This window comes from Macaca thibetana, chromosome 20, assembly GCF_024542745.1.
Source record: "Macaca thibetana thibetana isolate TM-01 chromosome 20, ASM2454274v1, whole genome shotgun sequence".
In the NCBI taxonomy this organism is placed as follows: Eukaryota; Metazoa; Chordata; class Mammalia; order Primates; family Cercopithecidae; genus Macaca; species Macaca thibetana.
This window is the reverse complement of record NC_065597.1, coordinates 49,035,103-49,047,792: the sequence shown is the minus strand read 5'-3', so window position 1 is coordinate 49,047,792 and position 12,690 is coordinate 49,035,103. Positions and strand designations below refer to the sequence as shown.

General features: G+C 57.6%; 2 protein-coding genes across 4 annotated transcripts in view; both read left to right on the top strand.

Moving 5' to 3' along the window:
- SBK1 (SH3 domain binding kinase 1) overlaps positions 1 to 9,130 on the top strand; it is a 63,858-nt gene extending 54,728 nt beyond the window's left edge. For 2 of the 3 annotated variants that reach the window (XM_050773952.1, XM_050773951.1), the window contains 3 exons: positions 5,503 to 5,735; positions 7,135 to 7,337; positions 8,244 to 9,130. In XM_050773952.1, coding sequence (XP_050629909.1) covers positions 5,510 to 5,735; positions 7,135 to 7,337; positions 8,244 to 9,089 — 1,275 coding nt within the window. In that variant the 5' untranslated portion in view covers positions 5,503 to 5,509 and the 3' untranslated portion in view covers positions 9,090 to 9,130. The remainder of the gene's footprint in view (positions 1 to 5,502; positions 5,736 to 7,134; positions 7,338 to 8,243) is intronic. The other variant, XM_050773950.1, reaches the window with a different exon arrangement.
- The window catches only part of TUFM (Tu translation elongation factor, mitochondrial), a 250,029-nt gene that overhangs the window by 22,720 nt on the left and 214,619 nt on the right, over positions 1 to 12,690 (top strand). The window lies entirely within an intron of this gene.

Genomic DNA, 12,690 nt, shown 5'->3' with positions numbered 1-12,690 from the left:
CCTCACCCTGCTGGTGTTGCAGCGGTCGCCTCAGTTTTCTAACTCGGAAGCCTCATCACCCAGGTGGTGGGTGGACATTTCACAGGGGTTGGAAGAGGAGATTTTTTCCAAGCCTGAGACCAGGGAAAGACAATCACGCGGAGATGTCGCCCCATGTAAGCCCAGTTGGTGGCTGTGGGAAAGACCCAGTGCTGTCCAGCCCAGAGCTGGGACGGCGTGGAGACATGGTGGCAAGTGGCATGTCTGCGTTTGGGTGAGCACGCTAGGGTAGAGAAGAAGGGCATGCGGGACTGGGTTCTCCGGGCCTGGCACCGTTCCTACCTCTGGTGGAGGGGACTGTGGAATGGGCGAGGCCAGGGCACATGTTTAAGTGGAAATGAGCTAGGAAAGAAAAGACAGTTGCTAGATAGGAAGGTCCTGTTGGAACAGAGGTGAGGAGGCCGGGTACAGTGGCACAGGCTTGTAATCCCAGCACTTTAGGAGGCCAAGCCAGGAGGATTGCTTGAGCCCAGGAGTTCAAGATCAGCCTGGGCAACATAGTGAGACCCCATCTCTACAAAAAATAAAATGTGGGCCTGGCGCAGTGGCTCACGCCTATAATCCCAGCACTTTGGGAGGCCAAGACGGGCTGATCACCTGAGGTGGGGAGTTCGAGATCAGCCTGACCAACATAGAGAAACCCCATCTCTACTAAAAATACAAAAATTAGCTGGGCGTGGTGGCGCATGCCTGTAATCGCAGCTACTCGAGCGGCTGAGGCAGGAGAATCGCTTGAACCCGGAAGGTGGAGGTTGCGGTGAGCCAAGATCGCGCCAGGCAACAAGAATAAAACTCTGTCTCGGCCGGGTGCGGTGGCTCACGCCTGTAATCCCAGCACTTTGGGAGGCTGAGGCGGGCGGATCACAAGGTCAGGAGATCAAGACCATCCTGGCTAACACGGTGAAACCCCGTCTCTACTAAAAATACAAAAAATTAGCCGGGTGTGGTGGCGGGCACCTGTGGTCCCAGCTACTCGGGAGGCTGAGGCAGGAGAATGGCGTTGGCCCGGGAGGCGGAGCTTGCAGTGAGCCGAGATTGCGCCACTGCACTCCAGCCTGGGCGACAGAGCAAGACTCCGTCTCAAAAAAAACAAACAAACAAAAAAAAAAAACTCTGTCTCAAAATAAAATAAAATAAAATAAAATAAAATAAATATGAAAAACTTTATCTGGGCTTTGTGGCACATGCCTTTGGTCCTACTTACTCAAGAGGCTGAGGTGGGAGGATTGCTTGAACCCAGGAGCTGGAGGCTTCAGTGAGCCATGTGGGCACCACTGCACTCCAGCCTGGGCAACGGAGCGAGACCCTGTTTTTAAAAAATTAAATTAAAAAAACAATGGGAAGCTGGATGCGGTGGCTCACACCTGTAATCTCAACACTTTGGAGGATTGCTTGAGGTCAGGAGTTCAAGACCAGCCTGGGCAACATGTTGAAACCCCATCTCTACAAAAAAATACAAAAATTAGCCAGGTGTGATGGCGCACACCTTGCGGTCCCAGCTACTCAGGAGGCTGAGATGGGAAGATTGCCAGAGTCCGGGACGCAGAAGTTGCAGTGAACTGAGATCATGCCACTGCACTCCAGCCTGGGTGACAGAGCAAGACCCTGTCTTAAAAAAAAAATGCTGACAGGGAGATGAGCTGGTTCATGAATGGAGGGAGGCAGGAGGCTGGGGAGACAGGGATGGGAGCAGGCTGCAGGGCGGGGAGGGGAGGGCTCCTTCCTCCCCAGCCAGCTGAGAGGACGGTGCAGATGGAGCTCCGTTTGGGGCTGGGTGGGAGGCCAGGAAGTTCTCTCCTGATGTTCCTCCTCTCTGTGTGAAGTGGGAGGCTGGGTCGTGCTGAGAGTGAAGGGGAAGGCAGAGGAGGAGGAGGAGAGGCTTGGGGCCTGGAAGGGAGCTGCCGGGCCGGGCGAGGATGCAAGGCTCGTGGAGTGCTTACCCTCTCCCAGCCTCCAGCCATCCCCGCCCGCCCTTGCTCAGCCGGAGAGAAAGCCGGTGATGATGACGAGAACAACACAGTAACCCCGGGCACCTATGGAGCACTTACTGCATGCCACATGCCAGGGCTTCACGCCTATTAACTTATTTAACCCTCGCAAGAACGCATTGGGAGAAGGCACTATTATTATTATTACTATTATTATTATAATATTTAGATAGGGTCTCACTCTGTCATCCCCGCTGGAGTGCAGTGATCATAGCTCACTGCAGCCTTGAATTCCTGGGTTCAAGCGATTCTCCTGCTTCAGCCTCCTGAGTAGCTGGGACCACAAGTGTGCACCACTAAACCCAGCTAACTTTTTTTTTTTTTTTTTAAATTTTTGTGGAGACAGAGTCTTGCTCAGGCCAGTCTCACACTCCTGGCCTCAAGCAATCCTCTCGCCTTGGCCTCCCAGAGTGCTGGGATCACAGATGTGAGGTACTTTGCCTGGCCCAATGCACTATTATTACATCCTTTGTATAGATGAGAAAACTGAGGCACAGAGAAAGGAAGTAACTTGTCCAAGGACATTCAGCTAGCAAGTGACAGAGTTGGGACTCAGACCCAGGCTGTCTGGCTCTACATCTGTGCCTTCTCCCAGATGGAGCTGTGGTCGTTGTTCTTCAGGGTGCAGGGGTGCTTAGGGGCAGGCTAGGGACGCTGGAGTGACATGTCTGGGATTACAGGGAGAAGGGGCTGGGTGCAGTGGCTCACGCCTGTAATCCCAGCACTTTGGGAGGCCGAGGCGGGTGGATCACCTGAGGTCAGGAGTTCGAGATCAGCCTGGCCAACATGGTGAAACCCCATCTCTAATAAACATGCAAAAATTAGCCAGGCATGGTGGCACACACCTGTAATCCCAGCTACTTGGGAGGCTAAGGTGGGAGAATCGCTTGAACCCAAGAGGCAGAGGTTGCAGTGAGCCAAGATCATGCCACTGCACTCCAGCCCGGGCAACAAGAGAGAAACTCCGTCTCAAAAAAAAAAAAAAGAAAGAAAGGAAAAAGAGGGAGAAGGGAGTGCAGGGAGGGAGGCTGCACTGGGAAGCAGGTGCTCGGGCTGGAAGCTGGTGGCAGCTTCTAAAGGAGACAGCCCTGGCCTCTCTTGCTGGTGCACACACAGACACATACTCATGTGTGCCTGCGCCTGGAAAAGGCTCGTTCGCCCTAGTCAACCCCTCTCCATTTACAGATGAGAAATGAACGCCCAGAGTGGTTGCCTGGAAGATAGGGGCAGAGAGGGATGGGGTTTTAGAAAGGGGCAAAAGGAAACTTTGGGGTAATGGATGTGTTCATGGTCTCGGCGGCAGGGATGTATACATATGTCAGAATCATCACACTGTACACTTCAAACGTGTAGTTTTTTGAACACTAAATATACCTCAATAAAACCAGAAAAATGACATGAGATAAGGGGAAATAAAGAAATGAAGGCCACGGGCGGAGAGTTAGTTCACTGTCACCCACGTGACAAGTCAGGTCTCAGCCCAACGTGGTGGCTCACGCTGTAGTCCCAGCACTTTGGGAGGCTAAGGTGGAAGGATCGCTTGATCTCAGGAGTTTGAGACCAGCCTGGAAAAATAGCAAGACCCCATCTCTACAAAAAATTTAAACATTAGCCAGATGTGGTGGTGCATGCTTGCAGTCCCAGCTACTCAGGAGGCTGAGGCAGGAGGATCCCTTGAGCCCAAGAGTTCAAGGCTGTAGTGAGCTATGATCACCCTGCTGCACTCCAGCCTGGGCAACAGAGCAAGACCCTGTCTCAATACAAATACAATTTTTTTTTTCTTTTTTGAGAGAGAGTCTTGTTCTGTCTCCCAGGGTGGAGTGCAGTGGCGCAATCTCTGCTCACTGCAGCCTCCGCCTCCAGGGTTCAAGCAGTTCTCCTGCCTCAGCCTCCCAAGTAGCTGGGATACAGGCGTGTACCACCATGCCCAGCTAATTTTCGTATTTTTAGTAGAGACAGAGTTCCACCACATTGACCAATCTGGTCTCGAACGCCTGACCTCTAGTGATCCGCCTGCCTTGGCCTCCCAGAGTTCCACCACATTGACCAATCTGGTCTCGAACGCCTGACCTCTAGTGATCCGCCTGCCTTGGCCTCCCAAAGTGCTGGGATTATAGGTGTGAGCCACCACGCCCAGCCTAAATACAATTTTTTAAAAAGTCAGGTCAGCCGGGCGCAGTGTTCATTAGTTGGGTGGTGAGGTCGTCTGCAGTGGGGGAGGCACTGCCAGGCTGTGCTGATGTGTGGCCATGTGTGTGGTGGGATGGTGTGGCCACATCTATACCATCCTGCCAGTTTGGCCTGAGACCACATGGCCAAGATATGTGATGCTGCAATCATGGCCCTCAGACCTCTTCCCCACCTCCTACCTTATGGAGAGCCCATATCACTTTCCATCATAATATACAACTGGTGTGATCACTGTGTCTACTGCCCTTCTCCCCCTGGGGTGTAAGCCCCATGGGGCAGGGAATCCTAGGTGTTCGTTTCATGCTGTGTACTCCGGGCTTTGGAGAGCCCTGGGGAACAGCAGGTGCTTCGTCAGTACTTGTGAATAAGCTGGGCACGGTGGCTCATGCTGGTAATCCTAGTGCTTTGGGAGGCTGAGGTGGAAGGATCACTTGAGGCCAGGAGTTCTAGACCAGCCTGGGCAACATAGTGAGACCCCAACTCTACAAAGAAAAAATTAAAAATTAGTCAGGCGTAATAGGTGCAGCAAACTACCATGGCACACATTTACCTGTGTAACAAACCTGCACATCCTGCACATGTACCCCATACCTAAAAATTAAAAATTAAAATTAAATAAATAAATGAAAATTAGCCAGGTGTGGTGGCGCATGCCTGTAGTCCAGTCTACTCAGGAGGCTGAGATAGGAGGATAGCTTAAGCCTGGGAGGTCGAGCTGCAGTGAGCTGTGATCGTGCCACTGCACTCCAGCCTGAGTGACAGAGCAAGACACTGTCTCAGAAATAAAAATATAAACAAGCCGGGTGCAGTAGCTCATGTCTGTAATCCCAGCACTTTGGGAGGGACAGGCAGAGGGATCACTTGAGGCCAGGATTTGGAGACCAGCCTGGGCCACACAGTGGGACCCCCTCTCTACAATCCAAATAAACAAAACCAACGCTTGTGAATGGGAGTACCCGTGTGAACTCGGTATCTGGCTGTGTCTGTGTGACATAAACAGGGGCCTTGCCTGACACTGTGTGCGGGTGGCAGCATGAGGCAGAGGGGCTGGTGCCACCAAGCACAGGGTCGAGCAGTGACGGTCTTCAGGGAGCTGAGTCAGGCTGGCCCCTGAGGCTTTGGGGAAGGCGACGCGACCAAGATGCTTGTCGCCCCCTTGTGGTTATCTTGGGCCTGGCATCCAGGCCCATCCTCAAGTTTTCTGGGTTCTGGGGAGGGCAGAGGGGCTGGAGGAGGGGACCCTTGCCTGATGTCACACTTCATGCTCACCACCCCTACCCAACAGGGAGAAGATGAGCATGGGCTGCCCAGAGCCTGAGCCGCCCCGCTCCCTGACCTGCTGTGGGCCAGGGGCTGCCCCTGGGCCTGGTGCCGGCGTGCCCCTTCTCACTGAAGACATGCAGGCCCTGACTCTCCGCACACTGGCTGCCAGCGATGTCACCAAGCACTACGAACTAGTCCGGGAGCTGGGCAAAGGCACCTACGGGAAGGTTGACCTGGTGGTCTACAAGGGCACAGGTGAGCAAGTGCAGCGTGGCAGGACTGGGAGGTTGAGGTGGGGCAGGGCTGGGAGGTTGGGGTGGGGCAGGGCTGGGAGGTCGGGGTAGGGGGACGTAACCTTCCAGCTGGGCCGCGGCTCTCTGGTGCTTTGTGGAAGCAAGGAGGCAGGGTCAGGGGCCAGATGGAGAGGATGAGGCCTGAGGCAGCCCACGGGGGAGGAGACCGGGCAGATGGGGCAAGGGAGGAATCCGGGGCAGAGTGGCCAGGGTACAGGATGGGCTGCTCCGGGGCCATCTGGGGTGCCTTTGAGACAGCCAAGGGGCTGTGTCAGGAGCCTCTGGAGAGGGCAGGGCTGCCAGCTGTGTCTGGGTATCACCAGTGTCTCAGGGATAGCTGGCCCCAGGGAGGTGGACAGAGAGTGAGGGCAGTTCCTCAGGACCAGGGTGCCACACTTAATGGGTGGTGGAAGGACCTGTGAGGTCAGTATGGCCATCGCCATCTCTCAGGTGAGGACAGGGAGACCTAGGCCATTTCAGCCACATATCCAATGCCCTGCAGCTACAGAGGCTGTGAACCAAAACGAGACCCCAGGAGTCATCTCCAGAGCCTTGTTGCTTAGTCACTGAGCTTGATACCTCTCCCACACCGTAGGTCACAGCCATGCCACCCAGTCAGCCAGGGGCTGGGGCTGCATGAGCTCCCACAGCTGCACACGCCTGGGTCCAGGGGCTTTGTGCTAACTGAGGGCAGCAGGAAGAGCACCTAACATGGAGTCACCTGAGCTTTGTTATTTGCTTACTGTGTGATCTTGGGCAAGTGACTTCACCTCTCTGTACCTCTCTGTAAAACAGGGTAACAGTAGTGCACAACTCATACAGTCATAATGAAGTGTGAGTTGTGAATGTGCAGTGCTGAAGGCAGGGCCTGTGATGTGTAAATGCTCCGTGGACACACATGTGTGTACCACACAGCTATGTGCCAGATGGGCACAGATGCTTGCCCAGGCACAGAGTTGTGGACATGTGCCTTGCAGTGTCTCATTTCTTATTCATTCATCCATTTAGCAAGACAGGAAGCTTATGGAGACCCATTCTAGCTGGGGTAGACCGACAAGATAAATAAGCATATGGCAGGCAGGACAAAATGAGAGAAGTGGAGGGTGCCACAGGCCCCCTCGCCCCTTCGCCCCCTCCTCCTGGAGGGCTGCAGACTGGGTGTAGAAGGCCCAGGTTGACCCTGCCTGCGTAGCTTTAGGCAAGTCCTTTCCTCTCGCTGGGTCTGTTCCCATCCGTGAGATGAGGATAGTCATGCCTTCTGGGGACCCTGCTGCACCTTGTTCCAGAGACAGGCACGGGTGCATCCAGCACGGAGGCACTGGGAGAGGGGGCTTCAACCCTGTTGCTGTTGCTCCCATCAGGCACAAAAATGGCACTGAAGTTTGTGAACAAGAGCAAAACCAAGCTGAAGAACTTCCTGCGGGAGGTGAGCATCACCAACAGCCTCTCCTCCAGCCCCTTCATCATCAAGGTCTTTGACGTGGTCTTTGAGACAGAGGACTGCTATGTCTTTGCCCAGGAGTACGCACCTGCTGGGGACCTATTTGACATCATCCCTCCCCAGGTACTCGGCATGGTGGCGTAGGGCGGGGAGAGGGTCCCAGAGAGGACTCTGGGAGAGGGTCACACTCTTCAGGGTCCCAGAGTATGAGAGCGGGAGTGGAGTCAGACCATTTAATCAGCAAGTATTTACTGGGCGCCTGCTGTATGTCAGTTACCATTCGGGGAGCAGGGGATGTGCAGTAAGGAAGACAAAAGTCCCTGTTCTAGTGGGAAACTGACACTCCACAGTGGGTCAGAAAATAACAGATGGAGATGAGCCCCTGAAAGGGACAGTGACAATGATGGGATGAAGTCTTACTGCGCCCTCCCCTGGGGCTGCACAAGAGGAGAGGTGTCAGATCCACCTGAGAAGGGGCCCTCAGAGGAAGCGACCCTGGAGCCAGGAGGGTGGGGGAGGGTTCAGGCACTAACTTTAAATCTGCCCTGCCGCTTGCTGGCTGAGTGATGAGACCTTTGGAGTAGGTCCTCCTTCTTTGCTGAGCACCTACTACATGCCAGAATCTGGGGACAAAGATGCACGGACACAGCAAGGAACAAGACAGGAAGCTCAGAGAGCCCCGTTCTAGTTGGGGGAGACCGACGAGATAAGTATCTAGCAGGCAGGGCAAAATGACAGCAAGTGGAGGTGGCCGCGGACCCCCTCGTCAATTTTCTCCTGGAGGGCCCCGATGTCCCCATAGGAGAAGCAGGCATAGCAGGCACTAAGAGGATTGGATGAGACAGCGAGGGAAAGGGCGCTCAGCAGCACCCGGGCCGCAGCAGGCTCGCGTCTGCGCGGTCGCTCCAGTTACTGGGGACAGGGTGGGAGGCGAAAACTGCCTTGCTAGAGAGGGAGCTGGAGGGGAGGGCGGCGGGGTGGGCGCGGGAGAGCTGGAAACCGAGCGCGGCTCCCCCCGGCCGCCCGCAGGTGGGGCTCCCGGAGGACACGGTGAAACGATGTGTGCAGCAGCTGGGCCTGGCCCTGGACTTCATGCACGGGCGGCAGCTGGTGCACCGCGACATCAAGCCCGAGAATGTGCTGCTGTTCGACCGCGAGTGCCGCCGCGTGAAGCTGGCCGACTTCGGCATGACGCGCCGCGTGGGCTGCCGCGTCAAGCGCGTGAGTGGCACCATCCCTTACACGGCGCCCGAGGTGTGCCAGGCAGGCCGCGCCGACGGGCTGGCGGTGGACACGGGCGTGGACGTGTGGGCCTTCGGCGTGCTCATCTTCTGTGTGCTCACCGGCAACTTCCCGTGGGAGGCGGCGTCGGGCGCCGATGCCTTCTTTGAGGAGTTCGTGCGCTGGCAGCGGGGCCGCCTGCCGGGTCTGCCTTCGCAGTGGCGCCGCTTCACCGAGCCCGCGCTGCGCATGTTCCAGCGCCTGCTGGCCCTGGAGCCCGAGCGCCGCGGCCCGGCCAAGGAGGTGTTCCGCTTCCTCAAGCATGAGCTCACGTCAGAGCTGCGCCGCCGGCCCTCGCACCGCGCGCGCAAGCCCCCAGGGGACCGCCCGCCCGCCGCCGGGCCACTGCGCCTCGAGGCGCCCGGGCCGCTCAAGCGGACGGTGCTGACCGAGAGCGGCAGCGGCTCCCGGCCCGCGCCCACCGCGGTCGGGTCGGTGCCCGTGCCCGTGCCCGTGCCGGTGCCGGTGCCCGTGCCAGTGCCGGTGCCCGAGCCCGGCCTGGCCCCCCCGGGGCCCCCCGGCCGGACCGACGGCCGCGCGGACAAGAGCAAAGGGCAGGTGGTGCTGGCCACGGCCATCGAGATCTGCGTCTGAGTCGCCTCCGCCGCCCTCGGACCGGGTAGCCGCCCGGGCCCGCCCCAGCCGGTGCCCGGTGCGGCGGTGGGGAATGGAGCCACCTCGCCGCGGGACAGGGGGCGCAGCGGTAGACTAGGCAGGACGCGGCCCGGCACCCGGTCCGTCCCCGGCGGGCTGGTGAGGGGGCTACCAAAGACCCCTAGCGCGGCCTGGTGAGCGGGGACTTGGCCCAGAGGAGCCAAGCCCCACAGACCCGAGAGTTCGGAGCCCCCCCCAACACACACACACACACACACACACACACACACACACACACACACACGCACGCCAGGAGCAAGGGAGCTTTCGGTCCACACTCCCAGATGCCTCCCTGAGCCCTGGAACCCGGACTCGTTGCTCCTGGCCCTCCATACCCACTGGCAGATCATCCTGCGGTCCCACCCCAGATCCCCTCCTCCTGGCCATCCCACTCTGCCCCCTCCACACCCTGGGTACAGAAAGGGACTGAAGTGTTGGGCAGAGAGGGGACTTAAGGCTCCTGGGTACTGGCTGGGATCAGGGCAGTGAGCGGAGGGCAGCTGTGTCCTGCCCTCCCTTCTCCTAGAGGCTGGAGGGGAGAGGCCAAGCCCCTGGAAAATGTAGCAAATGTCTGGGTGTCGCATAAGTGCGTATATGTGCGGGACAGGCCCCGAGAAACCAGTGACTCCTGCGCACTCCCATTGCACGAATGAAATCACAGCCCAGGAGGGAGGGCAGCTTGGCACTGGCCGGGAAGTGGAGCTCTCTCCCCGCCCCTCCCCCCAACCACAAGGGGTTGTCCTGACAACTTCTGGGGATAGAAGGGCTCACAGGGCGGGAGTCTCAGCTGCCCCCGCATCCTTAGGGCAGGGGAGTGAGTGTGGAGCTGAGGGCAGGGCCCAGCTCCCCCTGCCGGCCGCACCGTCCTAGGCCCAGGGACCTCTGCCAGGTCCTCCCAGCCCTTACCGCACCAGCCTAGACGTAGTAGCCTGGGCTTCCAGCAGGTGGCGAGCTGGTTCGTGCTGGAAATTTCTCCTAGGTTTCTTGGGGTCAAACATGCCAACCTCCAAGACCCCATCCTCACGTCTCCCACATTTCTGGCACTGGAGTGTGCAGGGCGTAGGACCTGCATGTGTGGGTGTGAGAACGGGGGCGGTGGAAGCGAGGGGGCGAGTGTGTGACTAGGTGTGTGTGCACACGCATAGGGTGCAGACACGTGGGTGTCCTCCTATGCATTCAGTGACTGTGCATCCAGACACCTCAGCCACGCCCCCACCACCCTGGTGCTCCCAGGCAGCTGTCCCAGGGCTCCCAGGCCTGCCTTGCACCACACCCCTCAGGGAATCCCGAAAGGAGGCCCCTGCAGGTTGGTTCAGGCCCCCAGGCAGCAAGACAGAAACAACAGACCCCTGCCTCCCCCAGTGCTCCCTCCTGACTCCCTGCCCCTCTCTGGGGAGGCCTGGGACCCCCGCAATAAGCTCCACATGGGTGAGGCTGTCCCTGTGCCTGGCCCTCTGCCCCAGGTCACCCCTGCCAGGGTCCCTCCTGGGGTTCTGGGCCATTTGAGGGGCTCTTTGATGGGCCAGGCTGGCCAGAGTGAACTCTGAGCACTTTCTGGCTGATGCCCCCACTCCCCACTCATTCCCACCTTGAAAAAGGGCTATAGGTCCCCTGCCCTGCCCGGGTCCAGTTTACAAACTGTGGGGTGGCCCCAGGGCCTGGCCCCGCTCTCCCCGCTGTGCCCACTCCTCTCCAGACCCCACCTCCCCAGTGGGTATGGGCCCTCTACATGCCAGGTAAGTAGCAAACCCCCACTCCCTCCAAGGGCCAGGTCTCAGAGAAGGCCCCCATCACTGCCCCCGGCCCACCTGGAGCCCATCGGGGCTGCCTCTCCCAGCCGCGACTTCTCCTTTTGCCTTAGGCCTCGCGACATCCTGATCTCTCCTGCAATAACAAGGAATCGAGATTCCACAGTAGACGTCCCTTGCCGTGCTCTCTCTCTCTCTTTCTCTCTCTCTCTCTCTGTTAAGATCCTGTTCGGGAGTTTCCCTCAGCCGTTGTAGTATCTAGTATGTTAGAGTTGGGAGGGGACCGTAGTTATGTAGCCCAGCCCCCTCATTCCCAGAGGCACCCAGAGGGCCAGCCACCAGCCTGACCTCAAAGCAGAACCGGAACACCAGGTTGGGGCCCTGGTGCTGCCACCTCCTCTGCTGGTTGGGCTGGGACCCTTTGCCCCTTAGGAGAGGTGTTGGTCACAGATGTTTACCTCAGTTTATGTCACTGTCGAAGAAACAAAAAATAATAGCAAAAAATAACACTGTAGACATGAAGACTTAGAAGAAAAAAAAAAAAAACTCACACACAAAAAAATCTCCCCTGTTGCGATTCTTCTGTGAAGGTACAGTGTGTATGTGTGTGTGCGTGTGTGTGTGTGCGTGTCTCTGTCCCACGCCAGGCAGGCCAGGGCATCCTGGCCTCTGTCCCAGACCCCGTGTCCCCCACACTGGCCCCCGTCCTTCGGTGCTTCCCAGAGACCCCTCTGAGCTGGCCTGTGGGGTGCGGGGAGCCCCCTGGGTGGGAGGCGGGGCCACAGGTCGACCAGAGGGTCTCTACCAGGCCCACTGAACAGAGCCCCATGGCTGCCCAAATGTTCCCTGAGCCCACGCTGTGACTGGTGGGACAGTCCTGGTGGCTGGCATCAGCGTCCATGCTTGGCTCAGGGCCTGGGGCAGGGTCCTGGATGGAGTCCTAGCCCCAGAGCCCCAGCCCCTCATGTCTTGCCGCCCTTCCCCCATGTGTTTGTAAATACTCTGGCATCCTTTGGCCCTGAGAAGGTTTTTAAATGTGTTATTTACTTCTCTAAACATGACGATTGCTATAAAAATAAACAAAAGTTTAGAAAAATGACCACTGGGTGGCTGTCTTTTCACAGGTTTGGGTGGAGAGGGCGGTGGGGGTGGAGAGGGCAGTGGGGGTGGAGAGGGCAGTGGGGGTAGAGAGGGCAGTGGGGGTGGAGAGGGCGGTGGGGGTGGGGCCACACAGGTACTCTAGAAAATGAAAACTTGGGCTGGGCACAGTGGCTCACATCTATAATCCCAGCACTTTGGGAGGCCGAGGCGGGCGGATCACCTGAGGTCAGGAGTTCAAGACCAGCCCGGCCAACATAGTGAAACCCCGTCTCTACTAAAAATGCGAAATTAGCTGGGCGCGGTAGCACACGCCTGTAATCCCAGCTACTTGGGAGACTGAGGCAGGAGGTCTTGAACCCGGTAGGCGGAGGTTGCAGTGAGCCGAGATCGTGCCATTGTACTCCAGCCTGGGCAACAAGAGCAAAGCTCCATCTCAAAAAAAAAGAAAAGAAAACTTGACTTTGACATAGGCTCTAGGACTCCTGTGACCTCTCAGAGCTTGAGGGTGAGGGGAACAGGACCCAGATTCTGGGACAAGGGGCAGGCAGTTGTCCCTTGCCTGGAGTTCAGCTTGTAGCCCTTCTGCCTAGCCAGAAAATAGAGGCAAAAGCCCAGAGGGATGGTGCAGGCCAGTTCACCACTCAGCGTCTTTTTACTGAGCACCTTTTGTTTACCGGGATTCCTCCTAGGGG